Source organism: Myxine glutinosa, chromosome 8 (assembly GCF_964187855.1).
Source record: "Myxine glutinosa chromosome 8, kmMyxGlut1.1, whole genome shotgun sequence".
Lineage (NCBI taxonomy): Eukaryota > Metazoa > Chordata > Myxini > Myxiniformes > Myxinidae > Myxine > Myxine glutinosa.
The window spans coordinates 141,845,480-141,866,407 of NC_136268.1; the positions used below are offsets into that span (position 1 = coordinate 141,845,480).

At 43.1% G+C, this 20,928-nt stretch overlaps 1 protein-coding gene across 1 annotated transcript in view; it reads left to right on the top strand.

Moving 5' to 3' along the window:
- LOC144893403 (uncharacterized) overlaps nucleotides 1-10,401 on the top strand; it is a 57,219-nt gene extending 46,818 nt beyond the window's left edge. The window contains 2 exon segments of the mRNA XM_078784006.1: nucleotides 5,293-6,301; nucleotides 10,064-10,401. Coding sequence (XP_078640132.1) covers nucleotides 5,293-6,301; nucleotides 10,064-10,401 — 1,347 coding nt within the window.
- The last annotated feature ends 10,527 nt before the right edge of the window (nucleotides 10,402-20,928 follow it).

Below are 20,928 nucleotides of genomic sequence, written 5' to 3' on the forward strand. Positions count from 1 at the left end.
GAATGCAAAATACCCATTACTACTAATAACGACTCCTCCCCCCCCATTGCAATGATGCATGAGGATGAAGAGGATGAAGAACCTAAGGTAGATGGGGATGGAACAGGTGTTTCTGTACAGGTTCAGGAGGAACTCGTTACTAGCGTCACGGAGGGAATTCTAACTACAGAGACACTGATCGGCCATGAGGAACCAGTGGCAATGGTTGACAGGGCTCCCCCCCCCCCCCCCCCCTCAAGAGGAAGAGCAGCCTTTGGAGATCTCAAAAGAAAATATTGTCAGATTTTTGAAGGAAACTTTCAGACAAAGGCATGTACGAATTAAGGATCATTTTCCTAATATCCAGGCTTTCCTTGCAGCCGCAAAACCTTTGCTGCAAAGGAGTGAGCATGTGGAAATCTCCGAACCTGAATTTCAGCGGCTGAGGAAATCCATCACGAAGGCAAACAAGGAATTAATTGAGGAAGAGGACTTCACCCCCTAGAAGAATCAACCATGGAACTAAATGTTGTATCCTTAAATATAAATGGGGGTCGTGCCCCCTTACGGAGGGTGCAAACCATTCAAGCGGTTGGAAAAGAAAAGGCTGACATTATTCTCTTACAAGAGACCCACGCTACTAGTGCTCAAGTAGCCGATTGGGGGAAACTTTTTAAAGGGCAATGGTGGCTAAGTGGGTTCCCTACACCTCGGGCTGGTGTTGCCATTTGCCTAAGTCACAAGATTTGTGCTCAACAGGTTTCATTTAAAGAAATCTATAAAGGGCATTTGATCTCCGTAGATTTTCTTTATAATACCCAAAAGATTATCGTAGTGAATGTTTATGCACCGTGTGACCCAATGGAGAGGAAAATTTTCTTCTCCACTCTGCGGGATTTTGTAAAAACTCTGGACCCAACAGCCTTTATCTGTATCGCAGGAGATTTTAATTGCACAATTTGTCCGTCAATTGATAGGAATGGTCATGAGCCTCATGTTGCCTCTACGAAAGCTCTAGAGGACACCATCAACATCTTTCGGTTTAAGGATGTGTGGAGATCACAACACCCACTCTCACGCTGTTATACATGGTGTAGATGCAATGATGGCATTATGTCAATGGCAAGGCTGGACAGATTCTATGTGAACAAGCCAATGTTGAATGTGGTGTCTGTCTCCAAAATTTTACCAACTGGATTCACAGACCACAGTTTAATCTCAATGTCCTTTAAGTTACCCTTTCCACCCGGTGGTAGTGCTTACTGGTCTTTGAATACTCGTCTCTTACATGACAAGGAATTTAATGAGGCCTTTCACGTCGTGTGGGAGAAAATTCGCTCCTCCAGACCTGAGTATGATAGTCTCCGGCTGTGGTGGGACATTGCAAAATCCCAAATTAAGAATTTCTGTCAACAATATAGTGCATACACCACCAAAATCCAATCAATATCAATCGATCAGTTAAAATCTGAAATTATATCGTTAGAACAGAATGTTGACGAGGTTGGGAGAGGTGCACGTGACCAACTAATATGGGCAAAGAAAGCAGTGCTGGAGGAAGCGGTACGGCAACGGGCGATGGGTGCCTTGGTCCGAATGCGAATGAGCTATTTAACTCTGGACATGCCAAACAAAGAGTTCTTTAAGTTAGAGTCTTCCCTCAAAAGGTCACAACAAATTCATACTTTACTCACTCCCAATGGGTCAATGGTGACCTCTCAGCAGGCGATCAGGTGTTCTCTGAAAGGGTTCTATTCTAACTTGTATTCTCCTCAGAACGTGGACAATGAGGTGATACGAGAGTTAACTGCTGGGCTTCCGAGTGTCGAGGAGGATGAGCGATGCATGCTCGATTCCCCAATTTCGGCTGATGAACTTGAAGCAGCTGTGTGGAGCCTGAAAGATGGGAAAGCTTCTGGAATAGATGGCCTGCCCACAGAATTCTACAAGACCTTCTGGGCCCTTGTGGGACCTGACCTACTCGATGTACTCGATGAAAGCATACGTGTCGGAGAACTTCCAATGTCTTGTAGACGAGCAGTCGTTTGTTTGCTACCAAAAGCTGGGAATCTTCAACTGGTTGATAACTGGCGACCTGTCTCCTTATTGTGTGTTGATTACAAGAATTTCTCTAAAGTACTTGCTAATCGTATGAAGACTGTGATCAGTTCAGTTATACACCCGGACCAGACCTACTGTGTGCCTGGAAAATCTATTTATGATAATATTTTTTTGGTAAGAGATATTATTTCATGCAATAAGTTCCTGCGTGACGATTTTGGGTTGCTGTTTCTTGATCAAACTAAGGCCTTCGATCGTGTTGACCACAAGTACCTTTTTTCTGTCCTGAAAGGAATGGGGTTTGGTGAAACTTTCACCTCTTATGTGAAACTCCTGTATACTAATACTCAATGTATGATGAAGATCAACAATAGGTTATGCTCTCCCTTTCCTTTCCAACGGGGTATTCGCCAAGGTTGCCCCCTCTCTGGGCTTTTATATATAGTCGCCCTTGAACCACTCCTTCGGTCTATTAGACAGCAAATACCTCAGGGAATGAGAAGTATAGAAGGAGCAGAATTTGTGCAGACGGCTTATGCTGATGATGTCTGTGTTTTGATTAGAAGCTCCAATGATGTCTCTGCTTTACAACGTTGTATGCGAGATTTCTCTGCAGCCTCTTCCGGTGGGATCAATTGGAATAAAAGTACAGCATTATGGTGTGGCAAAGGCAATCTCTCTTGTGTATCACCACCCTCACTCCCACACAACCTGGTCTGGAGAACGGACGGGGTTAAATATCTTGGAGTGCATATCGGTAATCGTGAAACAGAAATGAAAAATTGGGAAGGAGTGTTGGAGCAAATTATGCACAGATTGAAAGCATGGGAAGGACTGCTGAGGTCCATCTCCTATCGAGGCCGTACCCTTGTCATAAACAATCTGGTTGCAACAAAATTATGGCACAGAATTATTGCTTTACAGCCATCAAACCAACTAATTATGGCTACTCAGCGAATGCTAGTAAACTTCTTTTGGAGTGGCTACCATTGGCTGAGGCCTGAGATATTGTACTACCCCCGGAAGGAAGGTGGCCAGGGCATTGTTGATATCTCTGGTCGGGTTGTGGCCTTTCGGCTGCAGTCTCTGCAGAGACTACTGTTCGCTGAACAGCTGCCCTGGCGGCCCTTTGCATTTTTTCTGTTACAACAGGCTGGTAGACTGAGATATGATCGGCAGCTTCTTTTGATAGACCTCGAGCATATAAATTTTGCCTCTCTTCCGAGATTCTATCAGAGTTTATTGGACACTTGGAAAAGGTTTGACGTCCACCGCTTCCTTGAGGGCTATAATTGTCGAATGTTCCTTCAAGAACCCCTTTTCTTCAATAACTTTTTTCCTGGTATCCCTCATAGCCATGCCCTGATTAAAAAATTTATCCAAGGAGGGATTAACAAAGTATGTGATCTGAGAGATTCATCTGGAGTTAAGTGGAAACCTGCTGGTTTGGTGGCAACCTCAGTTGGATCTCGGTCTGTCCGACTTGTAGACCAAGTTGTACGTATAGTCATTAGAAAATTTAGACAGCTAAACATCGGCTGGGAAGGTGTTGGTAACATTGAGGACTTTCGGTTAGGTTTCCCTGAAATCAAAGTGCTCCTTTCGTCTTCTATTCAGCCGGAGATTGAACATACCCCCCCTTTTCATCTTGTAACTAAGATTGGAATCCGTGATCTCTCTCGACAAAATAAGAATGTACCCCTCTCTGGGAGAACACGAGTAGCTTTGTGGTCAGAGCAGTTAGGGTTGGGGTCTCCCTCTACCCCCCTTTGGCCTCACATGTACACCTTACCAATACATGGTGTGTTAGCGGACATACAATGGAGGTTAGCACACTGGGCGCTTCCCTCCAATATTTTTGTCCACCGTATTAACAGCTCACTGCCGGAAACTTGTCCTTTCTGTGACCAGAAGGAGGATTTGTTTCATGCTTATGTACAGTGTCGTAGACTGACATCGCTTTTCTTGTTCCTTGAATATCTTTTTCACCAAGTGTCCTTCCCTTTCAATATGCATATGTTTATATTTGGTGTGTCTTTCAGGCCCACATGTAGGGATGTGGGTGTTCTTCTTAATTTTTTGGTTGCTGTTGCAAAATATGCGATATATAAATCTCGGAAAATTAAAATAGATAACGGCTATGGCTCTGAGGCTATTTCTATTTTTAAAGGGTTTGTCTCAACACGACTCAAGCTAGAATTTGATTTCTTTGTCAGTAATGGAAACGTCCAACTTTTTGAGAGAAAGTGGTGTATTGGCAATGTTCTGTGCTCAGTCGATGATTCAAAAGTGGTAATTACTTTATAATTCCTGATTGATTTGACTTTTTTCTTTGGAACAGATTGCTTGCATATATGTTTCTTCCTGTGTCCTTGAATACATTTCTCTCTCTCTCTCTTAGTTTTTCGCTTAATTTGCTCTTGATGTATTTATGCTCTTGCATGAGCATTTCCTTTAAAATTGGTTGTGGTTTTGTTTGTGTCTTCCCCTTTGGTTTGTAAAATATATATTTTTTTGTATATTTGCTGGTTTCTTTTAAATACCCTTTGCTCTTTTTGTGGTGCCTTCATGATCCTTATGCAATTTCTTTAAACTAGTTGCTGTGTTTTTTTTTACAACTGCTTTGTGAAATGTGTTTTTTTTACAACTGCTTGTGAAATGGCTTTACATTGTTTATAATAAAAGGACACAAAAGTCAAGTCTCTCTCTTTCTTTCTTTCTCTCTTTCTCTCTTTCTCTCTTTCTCTCTTTCTCTCTTTCTCTTTTTCTCTTTTTCTCTCTTTCTCTCTTTCTCTCTTTCTCTCTTTCTCTCTTTCTCTCTTTCTCTCTTTCTCTCTCTTTCTCTCTTTCTCTCTCTTTCCCTCTTTCTCTCTCTCTCTCTCTCTCTCTCTCTCTCTCTCTCTCTCTCTCTCTCTCTCTCTCTCTCTCTCTCTCTCTCTCTCTCTCTCTCCTGTTTTTCCTTTTTTTTCTTACTCAGTTTTATTTCAACATCACAAAGGACAAACTCGGGAGAAGTTGAACACATGCTCATTGTGTCCTGAGGATTTTGCACACTCATCCACATTGAGACAAAATTTGTGAAGAATCAGCACAAGCGTTGTAAGGATTTTGTGGTTATCAGCATCAAGTCAAAAGGATCAAATGGAGATGGACACATCAAGTTGTGGGAGGACTGCGTTGCACCTGCTGAAACCCGCGAATGAAGATAACAACCAACGAGGGAAGTTGTACAAGTGTTATGTGTGTTCAAAGGTTTTTAATCAGTTATCAAATTTAAATATACATAAACGAATTCACATGGGGGAGAAGCCGTACAAGTGTTCTGTGTGTTCAAAGGCTTTTAGTCGTCCATTAGCCTTAAATCAACACAGACACATTCACATTGGGGACAAATCATTCAAATGTTCTGTGTGTTCTGAAGAATTTCGTCATTCATCAAACTTAAATAGCCACAACCTAATTCACACGGAGGAGAAGCCATACAAGTGTTCTGTGTGTTCAAAGGTTTTTCGTCATTCATCAAGCTTAAATAGCCACAACCGAATTCACACGGGGGAGAGGCCATACAAGTGTGCTGTGTGTTCGAAGGTTTTTCGTCATTCATCAAACTTAAATAGACACAAACTAATTCACCCGGGAGAGAAGCCATACAAGTGTTGTGTGTGTTCTCAGGTTTTTAGTCGTCCAGTAGCCTTAAATAAACACAGACACATTCACATTGGTGGGAAGCCATACAAGTGTGCTGTGTGTTCTGAATATTTTCGTCATTCATCAAGCTTAAATAAACACAACCTAATTCACACGGGGGAGAAGCCATACAAGTGTGCTGTGTGTTCAAAGGTTTTTCGTCAATCATCTTGCTTAAATAGCCACAACCTAATTCACACGGGGGAGAAACCATACAAGTGTGCTGTGTGTTCGAAGGTTTTTCGTCATTCATCAAGCTTAAATAGCCACAACCTAATTCACACGGGGGAGAAGCCGTACAAGTGTGCTGTGTGTTCTAAGGTTTTTCGTCATTCATCAAACTTAAATACACACAAACTAATTCACACGGGGGAGCAGCCATACAAGTGTTCTGTGTGTTCAAAGGTTTTGCGTCAATCATCAAGCTTAAATAGCTACAACCGAATTCACACGGGGGAGGAGCCATACAAGTGTGCTGTGTGTTCGAAGGTTTTTCGTTATTCATCAAACTTAAATAGACACAAACTAATTCACACAGGGGGAGAAACCGTAGAAGTGTTCTGTGTGTTCTCAGGTTTTTAGTCGTCCAGTAGCCTTAAATCAACACAGACACATTCACATTGGGGACAAACCATACAAGTGTGCTGTGTGTTTGAAGGTTTTCAATCAGTTATCAAATTTAAATAAACACAAACTAATTCACATGGGGGAGAAGACACCGCACAGGAGAAACTCACCCACATGTGGAGATAGCAGCCAACAACACAAACATACACACCTATACATGCATTTTGGAAACGCACACAATCACACAAACACGAAGGTGGATACTTTGAGACCTGGGTTGCACCTTCTGAAACATGTGGAAGGGATTTCATTCGAAACTCAGGCTAATTGGTGGCAATATGACCCATTTGCCTCCCTAGCGTCTGACTGTCTGGTTTTGGGAAGCTGTTGACAAAATCTTTGTTTGCCCTTGCATCAACATTCTTTTTTTATGAGCAGCTCCCGGCCTGCCGAGCCTTTCTCCTTGCTGCAATCTTTGAAACTGGGGAAATGTTTTGAGTTCCTTGTCCTTTGAAGAAAAGTATATGAAGCAGAATACAAAAGGTGCTACTAGCTTGTGCGCCCATATATCTACCATGCATGTTATCCTTATCCCTCAATAAACCTCTTGCACAGTGTCTGAGTTGAGGTGCTTATTCCAGAACCGAAGGGATTAGGGAATCCATGACACATGCATATGGAGATAACAAGCAACGGGAGAAGCAAAGAGTACCCACGGAGTGTTCGACTAATTCTGAAGTCATCGCTCTCTCCAATAAAAAAAATCAAAACTATAAACCAATGTGCAGTACCGGTATTGCTGTATCGCTGTGTATTTATGAACTGGCCACAATCGGAGATCAACAACTTGTACACCAAAACACCAAAGTGTTCTTTGTTCAAAGTTTTTCGTCAGCGATCGGGTTTATTTACGCACAAAAACATTTATCACCAGTGAGAGTTCTTGCACGTTATCTATTTTCAGGGTTCTGCACATTTCTCCACATTAAATATGCAAAACATTATGTTGAGAAGCCAATTGATGAGTTTCTAAAGAGTAGTCAACCCTTTTGCAAGGGTTGCTGTGGTTACATCTTGTGCAGGTGATGAATGTGCAGGTGTTGAACAAACCTTGTGCAGGTGGTGAATTGTTTTGTATTTATTTTGAAATTTTGAGTGGCATTGTGACGATTTTTGTGTATTTAACCGGATTATTTGCTTTGATATTTTTATTCCGATTTGATCTTTATTCTTTGAATCGCTGGAAAAAAAAATAAAGGTGCATATAACCGGATTAGATGTATTTTTTTTAATTACAAGTTCTTCTTTATTGTCTTTGAAATCTCGGTAAAAAAAAAAAAAGTGAAAATCCTCAAATATCTTCCCTGATTGCGTTTTCTTTTTTTGTGAGGAATACTTTTTCTTCTCGACAGAGGAGAGGGTATCTGATTTGGGTCTGTTTGTCTGCACAGAATGTGAGTAGTTGCATTAATTACATTAGACCCCCATCGACCCCTTTATAGCACTACAACCTCACCCCCATTACACCATTTAGATAACGATATCTTGGTAATATACGGATCATTATTTAGTCATTGAAAGTTGTGACTAGTACTATATCAACCCCCCACCACCCATTGGCAAGCAGCTCAGTTCCAAGTGTAGAAGTATAAAACTTCTAAGTAAGCGAGTTATCGCGGGCATTCCAATTGAAACCTGTCCCTCGTCCTCTTAATTAATAAAATGCATTGTAATGACAACAAACTCCGATGTATTGTTAATGAGATAGAAATAGTTCAGTTCTTTGATGAATCTTAAGGTGGGTTTTCACGGGACACGCGAACGATGCGAATGTCGAAAAAATGGCAAAGTCCAACATTCGTATTTTAGGCTCCAAAAGTTCGCCAAACATGCGCGGGGGTTCGGAAGCGTCGTCAATTGTTCGCAGGAGTCGTTTTTTGTTCGGCGGGAATTTCAAACTTTTTTGAAATTTCAAATTTTTGAAATTTTGAATTTCAAAGCTTTCAAAGCTGAATTTCAAAGCTTTGAAAAGCTTCGGATATGAAATCTTTCCTCTTCTCCAATGGCTTGATCTCTGATCATCAATTTGGTTTCAGACCAGGTCACTCTACTCTGGACATGCTGCTTCTGCTGTCTCAACAATGGATGGAGGTCCTCAATGCCAAACAGGAAATCAGAGCTGTCTACCTTGACATATCACGTGCCTTCGATACGGTCTGGCACCCAGCTCTGCTCACCAAACTCTACTCCTATGGTATCCATGGAAATCTCCATGCATGGCTTGCGGACTTCCTCTCTGGTCATAGTCAACGTGTGGCCCTGAATGGATTTCTCTCATCTCCCCTTCCTGTTCAGGTTATATATATATATTTATTTTCCCCTTCCTGTTCAGGCTGGAGTTCCCCAAGGCAGTGTTCTGGGCCCTGTGCTTTTTCTGGTCTTTATCAATGATCTCTCAGACTCTCTGGAAAATCCTCTCTATCTCTTTGCTGATGACTCCACTCTCTGCCGCTCCATTCCTCTTCCCTCAGATCGGCAGTCTGCAGCCTCCTCACTCTCTGAAGACCTGGACAAAATCACAGCCTGGTCAAACAAGTGGAACATGTCTTTCAATCCTGACAGATCTCACACTCTTACTATGTCTCTCCGTAAAGACCGACTGGACAACCCTCCCATCTACTTTCTCAACAATCCTCTCCAAGAAGTTCTGTCGCTTAAGCTTTTGGGTCTCACTATCTGCCATGATCTTTCTTTGGAAAACCACATTTCCAAGCTGGCCTGAGCTAAATTTCAAGTGTCATAGCAAAGGGTATGAATACTTATGTCAATGTGATATTTCAGTTTTTCCTTTTTAATACATTTGCAAAACTTTCTAGAATCCTGTTTTCTCTTAGTCATTATGGCGTATTGAGTGTGGATTGATGCGGGAAAAAATGAATTTAAACGATTTCAGCATAAGGCTGCAACATAACAAAATGTGAAAAAAGTGAAGGGGTCTGAATACACTACTCACAATAAGTTAGGGACATTCTGGGAGTGAGTTTCTTTTTTTTATAGGGGTTAGGGTTATGGTATTTAAATCAAGAATGCTGTGTTTTTCACACTCATTAATAACCATAGAAGTAGGACCAACAACGTTTTTCAACATAATTAATACACAAAATCAACCACACCGAAGAACCTGCCAATATCCCTAACTTATTGTGAGTAGTGTACTTTCTGAATGCACTGTATATATTATATATATATATATATATATATATATATATATATATATATATATATATATATATATATATATATATATATATATATATATATATATATATATATATATATATAATACTACCTGTTTGTGCTGCTCGGTGGCGACACCCGGGACGGGAGCGTCGCGAGGAGAGGCATCCGGAGCATCGGAGCCTTTGTGCTAGCAGGTTTCCAAAGTTAAACGGCTGTTCACCACCATCTCTTATCTTCCCCAATCCAAAACATTGATCTTTTCTACCCCCGCTAATTTCACCCCAAATCCACTTTTTTGAGGTGACTTTTGTCTTCTTTTCTGGAAGTCCTTGGTGTCCTTGCGTTTTATACCTATCCTGCCTCCCCCCAGGCCCTCTCCCTCTCACACATCTCCCGATGTCCCTGCTCTCAAATGTTGTGTTTGTGTGCTTCCTCCCCTTCTCTCCCCATCTTGTCGACCGCTCCCCTTTTTACAGCAAAACAAGCAAAACTCCAATAGATACTGAACAACGTTACGTTTGCATTGAAGGTGAGCTATTGGCCATTGTGTTTGGCATTAAAAGTTTCCATACCTGCCTGTATGGTCGGAGTTTCATTGTGCTCACTGATCATAAACCGTTGTTGATGATCATTGACATGCCATTGATTGCTGCCCCACCGAGATTGCAACGAATGCTTGTCAGACTTCAAGGGTATAACTTTACAACGGAGGACCACCTTGGGGCAGACAATCAGCTTGCCGATGGCCTATCCCGCCTTCCTAGTCCACTCAATACAATGACAATTGACTTGGACCTGCGTGTTGACTTGGCCCGTTTCTCTTCTGAGAAGTTGTCTCAGCAACAACAGGAAACAAACACTTCGTGATTCTGACCTGAGTTAACTTCGAGACTTTATTATCAGTGGATGGCCAGACCATCTGAAGGACCTCCCAGAGGCTCTCAGGAAATACTGGAGTTTTCGGGATGAGCTGTGAATTGAAAATGGCGTAATTCTTAAAGGAGAGAGAGTCGTTATACCTCAGAATATGAAAACGACATTCTGCAGAAACTCCACTCAGGCCATTTTTGCCATGAGTAAACTAAACTGCTGGCGAAGGACACTATGTACTGGTATAACGTTAACAAGGACATTGATCGGCTGGTGGAACGCTGTCCTACCTGCCAATGGCATCAGAAATCTCAACTGCCTGAACCACGACAGCAACATGACATTCCGCTCAGACCATGGAGCAAAGTCGGATGTGACCTGTTCTATTTTGATGCAGCTCAGTGGCTCGTCATCGCAGATTATTATTCCAAATTTCCTATTGTTTGCAAACTGCCCAAGTCTGCTCCCAGTCGCACGATTATTGCGACCTTGGGACAGATTTTTTCTGAGTTCGGAATTCCTGATACGTTTATGAGTGATAATGGTCCTCATTTCACCAGCGCATAATTTCGTTCATTTGCTGGGAAATGGAATTTTGATCAGGTCACTTCATCCCCAACATACCCAAAATCCAATGGATTCATTGAGCGCCAAGTCGAGAAAGTGAAATCTATCCTCCGCAAATCAAAAAGTGTGGGAAAACGATTTTCATCTGGCTCTGCTAGCTTGGAGGTCCACCCTGGTGAGCTGCAGCTTGGCAAGTCCTGCTCAACTGCTGATGGGGCAGAAAAATCAAATCGCTGGTACCAACCAGAATCACCAACGTGCACGACGATGACAACTTCATCCATGAGGAGCTGGAGAGGCGCCGCTACTTACAAAGGCTCCACCACGATCGGCATTCTCGGACACACGAAATGTCGGGCTTATACCCTGGACAGTGAGTTCGCGTTCAGAACCACAACACCCATTGTTGAGAGACGGCCAAGGTTCTCTCCTCAGAACCACAACACCCATTGTTGGGAGCCGGCCACGGTTCTCTCCTCAGAACCACAACACCCATTGTTGGGAGCTGGCCACGGTTCTCTCCTCAGAACCACAACACCCATTGTTGGGAGCCGGCCACGGTTCTCTCCATGTGTGAAGAGCCACGGTCATATTTGCTCGCATCAGCAAATGGTCAAACACTCCGACGCAACCGAATTCTCATTCAGGAGCTCCTGGCGTGTGATGCGGTGCCCCATCAATATTCGGGCCAAAACAAGTTCTGAAGCCACAGTGAGTGGGAACAGCGAACCATCTGCAAGGTCTGGTAATGAACCTGTGAATCATGACTGTGACGTCACTTGTGCGACCAGAGCAGAGATGGTTCATCAATTCGTTGAGAAGGAAGAAGGGGTCCCCATGCACCTCGTTGATATATTTTTGGTTCACGAGTTATCAAACAGAGTTACCACTATATTCGTCATGTGTGTGTGTCTGTGTGTCTGTCTATCTGTCCACAGCATAACGACCCGATGATATGATCCGATCTTGATGAAACTTGACTAGGAGGTTGATATCATGATCTAGTTTTGTCCTGCCAAGAGTGGACGTATGGCGCCCATTGTGGGCGAAGCCACGCCCGAAAAAGATGTCTTTTTAAGCTGAGGGGGTAATCGAGTTCAAGCTTCATCTTCTCCGAGGGGTTTGGTGGAATGTGACAGGGGTTTCGATATTTGGTTAGGCCAATGTCACGTGTCTAGCCCCACGGAGCTCGATTTTTCACTTTCGCCCCAAGGTCAAGGTCACAAGGTCACGAAATTTAGAAAAGTCGATTTTTGATGGTTTTATTACATTGTGCGCTTCCTGATGGTGAAATGTCGTACATGATCTTATATTATCACAAACATCATGAAATACAAGTTTTCCAACAAATTTCATAATCTTCGACCATTGAAATTTGAAGGTCACAAAGGTCAAATTTTCAAAGTTGTCTGAATCGAACCGAATTTTCGGTATTGTGCAGCTAACTAACCTCATAACTGATTATACATTCTTTTCTATCTCATTTCAAGGTCAGTAACCTTCGTTTTGACATTTCAAGGTCACAAAGGTCAAATTTTCAAAGTTGTCGGAATCGAACCGAATTTTCCGTATTGTGCACCTAACTAGTCTCATAACAGATAATACATTCCTATTTATATATTTTCAATGTCGGTTTTGACCTTTGTCATTGAATACCGCTCGCTCGTGAACCATCGTCATCTCCTGACTTGTCTAACTTACACTTTTGGAATCCTCAAGGTGTCTAATAAACGAATTTTCATGTTCCCAAACGAAATATTGTCCCATGGGGTCCGTTGGCTGCCATCTTTGCGGCCATCTTAGATTTCCGATGAAAATCGCTAATTGGTATAACTTTTGAACTGGACATCATACAGAGGCAAATGAACCCATTTTTCCGGCTAATTCTGGCCTGAGGAATCGTTTGAGATGGTTATTTTCATGATTTAAACAAGTTTAATACAATAAAAGTCGAAGAGTATGCAAAAAATCAGTAAAATTTCACTCCAAATCTTGCCAGACATCTAACTTCAAATATACTTACTTACTTACTTACTTACTTACTGCGTCGAGCTAGCTCGGCATTCCATGACACGTTTCTTCCATTCATCTCTGTCACTCATGGCATTCGGTAGTTCGCTAACCAGACACCCAGTATCATTTGTAAGCTGATCTATATATGTTTTCGCAGGTCTCCCTGGTGCCTGTTTGCCGTGAGTTGGTAACCAAAGTAAAACATCGCTTGCGAGCTCATCTTTGTTTCTCCAGCAGTGCCCAGCAGATCTTAATCTACGTTGACGTATGGTTACACTGATTGGTGGGATTTTTGCATACAATTCATATTTTGTGGGGTGCTCCTTCCATGAGATGTTTGGGCTGCTCTGAGCATGCGAGTGTATGCACCATCCAGGGCCTTTTCTAGTGATGATGTCAAGGTCCATGTAATTGCCCCATATACAAGAACTGATTCAACAGCTGCTCTAAAGAAGTTTCGTTTCAGCTCTATTGGAAGCGCAGATTTCCAAATCTTGGCTAGACTGTTTAAAGCTCCCCAAGCCTTTCCAAGTCTGATGACGACATCTCTTTTTGTGGAGGCGATGTTGCTTCCCAGGTGTGTGAATTCGTCAACCTTTTTGATGTTTTCACCAGTGAGTGATTTTATGTCTACGACTTGATCTTGATTAAGACTGATGTACTCTGTCTTCGAGACATTTATGTAGAGACCAATTTGACTGGCTACTTCTTCAATCTTGTGTAGTAGTGTCGCTGCATCCTTGTTATAGTCTGCTAGAACCGCAAGATCATCTGCATAATCTGCATCTGTAATCTTCTTGGATGGGTATCGCCGACTTTTCCGTTTACTTAGGGTAAATCCAAGTTCATTGTCGGTGTCTATTGCTTTGCGTAGCACATAATCGAGACATATTATGAATAAGTAGGGAGCGAGGGTATCACCCTGTAAAACTTCTGCCATGATGTCAAAACAGTCTGTATCGCCATCAGGTGATCGGACTATTGCATGCGAGTTCTTATACAGCATCATGATGGCATTAACTGTCTCCTGAGGTATCCCGAATGCTAGCAGTATCTCCTTCATCTTACCTCGATGGATGGAGCCGAAAGCTTTCGAGAAATCAATAAATACGAAAACAGCAGGAAGATTTTTTATCTTTAACGCCTTCAAGAAGACGTCTAATAGTAAGGATTTGCCCGGAGGTCGATCTACTAGTACGAAAGCCATTTTGATTTTTTCGCAGAACTGGTTCTATACGCGGCCTGATTCCGTTTAATAACATCAGGTTGTATATTTTGGCCGCTATTGGTGTTAGAGTGATTCCTCGATAGTTTTTTGTAAGCCCTAGGTCGCCTTTTTTCTGGAAAGGCAATATACATCCTTCTGTCCATCTATCTATTGGATTTTGATGGTATACAGCATTACACAAATTCAGTAAAATCTCATCGAATTCACCTAGTTTCCAAATCTCGGCTGGAATGTCATCGAGACCACAGGCTTTCCCGTTTTGAATGTTTTTAAGAGCTTTATGGACTTCATCTATGGTGAAGGGACCTTTTTTGGTGTCGAGTTCATCTGAAATCACAGGAGTTATTACTTCATCCTTGATTGGAGGTGGCTTCCCTAATAAGCTTTGGAAATGCTCTTGCCAGAGTTTCAATCGTTCTTCTTGGCTGGATGCTTTTAGTTTGGATTTGTTTACGCATTTCCGTCCGCTTATCTCGTTTACAGTTTTCCAGGCCACAGCAGATTGCTTGTTACTCGTAGCATTATTTATCCTATCAATTTTTCTCTGGAGATCGTCAATCTGTTCTCTCTCATAGGAATCGGTAAGTGCAGTTCGTGCTTCGTTGTAATTCCTGATGTTTTCCATTGAAGGTGCAGAGTTTTTAATTTCTGCCATTTTGTGTTGCTCTTTGCGTTTCTGGCATATTTCCTCTGTTTCCCATGGGATCCGACTTTTCCTCTTTGGTTTCAAAGGAATGGTACCAGAAGCAGACTCTCTGCAGCCTGTCTCAAAATTGGCAAATGTTTTATTCGGCGAGTTTGTTGTATTTTGTTCTTGAAGAGCAGAAAATCTATTTTTCAAACAAAGTGAAAAGGCGACACTAATCTGTGTGTTCTTTTTGAGACAAGACCAGTCATAAAGTGGTTTACTTTTTGATTTCATTTTATACTTCAAATGTACCAAACTATAAGATGCCCATGTATACTGGAAATGATAATACTTGTGAGTAATTAGGGTTAAATAAGACAATATAACACACTATTAATTCAATAAATGAAAATAAGAAGAAAACTTTTGCCAATAATGTTCTCCTCTTGCACGACAGGTCAAACCACAGAAGCGGTAAGCAATGCCATTTTTTCATGTCAATGTCAATTGGCCATTCCACACCGGGATGAATTACATGGGTATGGTGACTGGTCACAAATGCAGGGGCTCAGGCTACTCTGAAATCCTCATTGAGGCTGGACTCGTCACAAGTGGCTGCCTGAATAGTGTGCTGAGTGGGAGGCCATACACTAAAGCCCTGTTCTGTCTCAAAACAGTCAGTGAAACCATGAAACGGTTGTTAATTGAGAGATTCATGGAGGAGGAGAAAGTTGAGGTCACTAACCCCGAGGCCCGAGGCCCTCTCACCATTCCCTCTGCCCTAACCTCTCCCCATCCCCTCTGCCCTAACCTCTCACCATCCCCTCTGCCCTAACCTCTCACCATCCCCTCTGCCCTAACCCCTCACCATCCCCTCTGCCCTAACCTCTCACCATCCCCTCTGCCCTAACCTCTCACCATCCCCTCTGCCTTAACCTCTCACCATCCCCTCTGCCCTAACCTCTCACCATCTCCTCTCCCCGAACCCCTCACCATCCTCTCTGCCTTAACCTCTCACCATTCCCTCTGCCCTAACCTCTCACCATCCCCTCTGCCCTAACCTCTCACCATCTCCTCTGCCCGAACCCCTCACCATCCCCTCTGCCTTAACCTCTCACCATCTCCTCTGCCTTAACCTCTCACCATCCCCTCTGCCCTAACCTCTCACCATCCCCTCTGCCCTAACCTCTCACCATCCCCTCTGCCATAACCTCTCACCATCCCCTCTGCCTTAACCTCTCACCATCCCCTCTGCCCTAACCTCTCACCATCCCCTCTGCCCTAACCTCTCACCATCCCCTCTGCCCTAACCTCTCACCATCTCCTCTGCCCGAACCCCTCACCATCCTCTCTGCCTTAACCTCTCACCATCCCCTCTACCCTAACCTCTCACCATCCCCTCTGCCCTAACCTCTCACCATCACCTCTGCCCGAACCCCTCACCATCCTCTCTGCCTTAACCTCTCACCATCCCCTCTGCCCTAACCTCTCACCATCCCCTCTGCCCTAACCTCTCACCATCCCCTCTGCCATAACCTCTCACCATCCCCTCTGCCTTAACCTCTCACCATCCCCTCTGCCCTAACCTCTCACCATCCTCTCTGCCTTAACCTCTCACCATCCCCTCTGCCCTAACCTCTCACCATCTCCTCTGCCCGAACTCCTCACCATCCTCTCTGCCTTAACCTCTCACCATCCCCTCTGCCCTAACCTCTCACCATCTCCTCTGCCCTAACCTCTCACCATCTCCTCTGCCCTAACCTCTCACCATCCCCTCTGCCCGAACCCCTCACCATCCTCTCTGCCTTAACCTCTCACCATCCCCTCTGCCTTAACCTCTCACCATCCCCTCTGCCCGAACCCCTCACCATCCCCTCTGCCCTAACCTCTCACCATCTCCTCTGCCCGAACCCCTCACCATCCCCTCTGCCTTAACCTCTCACCATTCCCTCTGCTCTAACCTCTCACCATTCCCTCTGCTCTAACCTCTCACCATCCCCTCTGCTCTAACCTCTCACCATCTCCTCTGCCCTAACCTCTCACCATCCCCTCTGCCCTAACCTCTCACCATCTCCTCTGCCCGAACCCCTCACCATCCCCTCTGCCTTAACCTCTCACCATCCCCTCTGCCCGAACCCCTCACCATCCCCTCTGCTCTTAGCTCTCACCATCCCCTCTGCCCGAACCTCTCACCATTCCCTCTGCTCTAACCTCTCACCATTCCCTCTGCTCTAACCTCTCACCATTCCCTCTGCTCTAACCTCTCACCATTCCCTCTGCTCTAACCTCTCACCATTCCCTCTGCTCTAACCTCTCACCATTCCCTCTGCTCTAACCTCTCACCATTCCCTCTGCTCTAACCTCTCACCATTCCCTCTGCTCTAACCTCTCACCATTCCCTCTGCTCTGACCTCTCACCATTCCCTCTGCTCTAACCTCTCACCATTCCCTCTGTTCTAACCTCTCACCATCCCCTCCACCCTAACCCCTCACCATTCCCTCTGCTCTAACCTCTCACCATCCCCCCTCTACCCCTCACCCCCCAAACCCGACGTGTGCCGCTCCCTGCGGCTCCGAGCTGGACGAGACGCGGATGTTGTCGCGTTTGAACCGATTTATCATTTGTTCGGCGCTTGTATCGAGTTTCTCGTTTTACGGATAAACTGTCAAGGGTGAAATGAAGTGGAGAAAAGTTTGATGCGAGTTGGGAATGTTGATAAGAATTCCCTTATCGTAAACGGGTTCAGGTATTGATACTTCCGACCTTATAGTTCACACAATAGAATATATGATGATGAATTTATTCAGCTGTCAGTGTTGTTTCGGGTATGGAAGAAGTTTTACCCTGTCGATTAAATACGTACCGAGAGGATGGGAAATTTCGCAATGACACGAATTCAAGTCACAAAATATTCCCTGTGAGTTGAATTTGCGGAAATATTTATTTATAATGTAAAGAGGAATGTCATGAATGAAACAGCCGAACTATCTGTGTTTCATAATCAGGAACTTGAAGAGGAAGATTCTTGTTTATGTTCAACTGTTGGACTGTTCGCAGCTCTCTGAGACATGGATAATGTGAAGTCAAGATGGTTACTTTCTCCGAGTCGGTCCGTGGGACTCGGATTTCAATGTTTTATAATGAATGTAACTTCATTGACAGGTAAACGAAGGGCAGGTAAATGTTCCATGCGAATTCATTTCGATCTCAAAGTTCGGACTCTCCTGCAATGAACAAACGGAACTTTCTTTTCGATGTTTCCCTCCATCGATTTTTTAATATATTTTTCTGCATCGTTTGAAAACATCGTCAAAACATTGATCTGAACAATTCAAACCAAAAACGTATTTTTTACACTTCCATCTTTGACGAAACTTCCAAATGTTCATCAGCACCTCCCCCATCTCGTGATGCGTCATCCATCACGTGCCTTTGCTCTTGCTTTCATGAGGCAATTAAATATTTATATTATGTAATCTGTGCACACAGTAAAGTTTCTTTGAAGATAATGTTTCATGTAAAAAGGTGTTGTCATCGATTATATTGATTTCTTTACATTTCAATAAGAACACTTAATCACGTGTTGATTGCTCAACATTAAGTGTAATTGTACCTGATTGTAATCGGGATTTAGGATTTTGTTATAAAACCAGGACCATCCCGGGCTCATTCTCCTGTTGTGCTCGTCGAGTCCGATGTAACTTCACATCGCCGAGGATCCATTGCCTCCTCTTGCTGTCGCGGTGGACACGCTCTCCGAGATACAAAGCTTCGGTTAACAAGTATGTCAATGAGATCCAATAATCACAAAATATTGCGAGAACCGTAGAGTTTGTTGAGAAAACTTTCGAGTCGGATGTTCTTTCTTTTTCCGTTTGTTACCTGCGCCACCAAAGGTTGATGGAGGTTTTGTTTTCACCACTGTCTGTCCGTTTGTGAACGAAATATCTCAAAAAGTTGTGGAAGGATTCGGACGAAATTTGGCAGAGTTAGTGTATGCGATAAGGACGAAATGATTACATTTTGGTGAAGATCTGGATTCGCATCCGGATACTAGAATTTTTTAACTGAAAAATTTAAGCGAGAGACGACCATTGGAAAATAGGGCCAAAAACAATACACAGCAGGATATCTCAAAAAGTTATGGATGGATTTGGATGAAACTTGTTGGACAAGTTGTGTGTCTGACAAGGACGATTCTTTTCGATTTTGGTGAACATCCTAATATGGATTCGGATATGAGAATTATTTAATTTTTTAAGTGATTCTTCACCACCGAGTGATATGGCCAACCAGGTGGAGGTTGTGATATGATATGGTTATGATATGATATGGACTGATATGGTTATGCCCTCTACTAAGTGCCGTTCTCGTTCTTTTCGCGACGGAGCGCACGGGCTGACTTTGAAAACTTTTTCAAACAAACTTTTTGCCTCCATTTTCATCGCCCACGATTCGCGCAAGAAGTTCGAGTTTTATCTTCACATTGAAGAGTTCTCATTCGTTTTATGTTGTAAATTGCATCTTTACCGCAAACCTTTAACACCGACAATCCGTCATTCGAGTAAAAGTTTACGGCTGTATGAATAAGTAAACGTCGTCGTGTAAAGTAACCAAAGTTAAACAAGCATTGTGAGTATTGCGCTGCAATTCACGTCCCCTGCCGGCAGTTTGTCGTCCGGAAAAACCGTTGGGGAGATTACCAAAGTTCAAAGTGCCATAACTTTGTCAAAAATGATCGAAACGTCGTGAAGTTCGAACGTGATCTGTAACATATCATGAGGAAACCACGTACCAAGTTTGAAATCATGGGCATTAAGCGTTTCGAAAAAAAGTCCGGAAAACTGTTCTTTGCGTTCCGGACTGACAGACGGAGGGACGGAGTGCAAACCTATAGTCCCCTCTGGTTTGCACCGGAAGGGGACTAACAAGTACAGGTGCAGTCCGTTCATCCATTGTCGTTCGACGTGCATTCACAGCTCGTAGGTCTTGGTGCTCTAAACCAGACTCTCTCAATCACGTGGTGGTATGTATACCTGTTGGTGATGGACAAGAGTTGTTTCACACTCAGGGTGATTCACCAATTTAGGCGACGTCCATGCAGGCGACTCATCGCCAGCATCCTGAACAAATTCCGAAACACGCAGGTGTGTACCTCTTAATTCTTAGATGCAGGCATCAAAAATCCTGCATAAACGCAGCCATTGGGTCTCGGAGGCCCAACGGATGTATTCGTGTGATGTTTTTTTTAATTCATGAATTTTTTTAATATATATTTTTTCATATCCTTTTTCAATCCAAGTCGATGCTCAGATGTGTATTTGCTCAGAAATGTGAATCATTAATCCTATTAGTTGGGAGAATCCCACACACGTAATGAATCATTGTTGGGTTTTTTTGGAAAAAATATTTTGTTCTTGGTTTTTCAACTTTTTTCTCTCTAAAACGTTGAGGCTCATGGAGGAGTATTTGCTCCAAAAATATGATTCACAAATCCTTTTATTTAGAATGTATATGTCCACAACTGTCAAAAATCCTGCAACTATGCTGCCATTGGGGGGAGGCCCCACAAATGTATGTGTAAAGTTTTTAAATTTTCATATTTTTGTCACTGAATTATTTGTAACGAAGTTATTGGAGCATATAATGAGGCTCATATCAAGAAAATAATGATATAACATAGTAGTACAACAACATTTATGTGGGGCCTCGAAGGCCTCAGGCCTGCAATCGGGTCGGATTTTCGGGTTATAAGTGAAGACTGAAGATTTTCCCACGAGCCTGAATGAATTTTTTTCCCTATGTCACTGAATTTTGTGTAACAACATGAAAGTCGGTGAAAATGAGGCTCATTCCAAAAAAAAATTGAACAGCATAGTTTTTGCAACAAAAATACCTTGTGGGCCTCCGAGGCCCAATCACTACATTCAAGGGTTAAAATCATCCAAATTCCTGCCATAACTAACGATTGAAAGACAATTGCATACCACCCAGTGTAATATTTGCTCACGAACTTGTTTTGGAAGTTTGGAAGAGCATAGCACATCAGAGAGAGAGAGAGAGAGACAAAGCTACCCTTTACCCGGT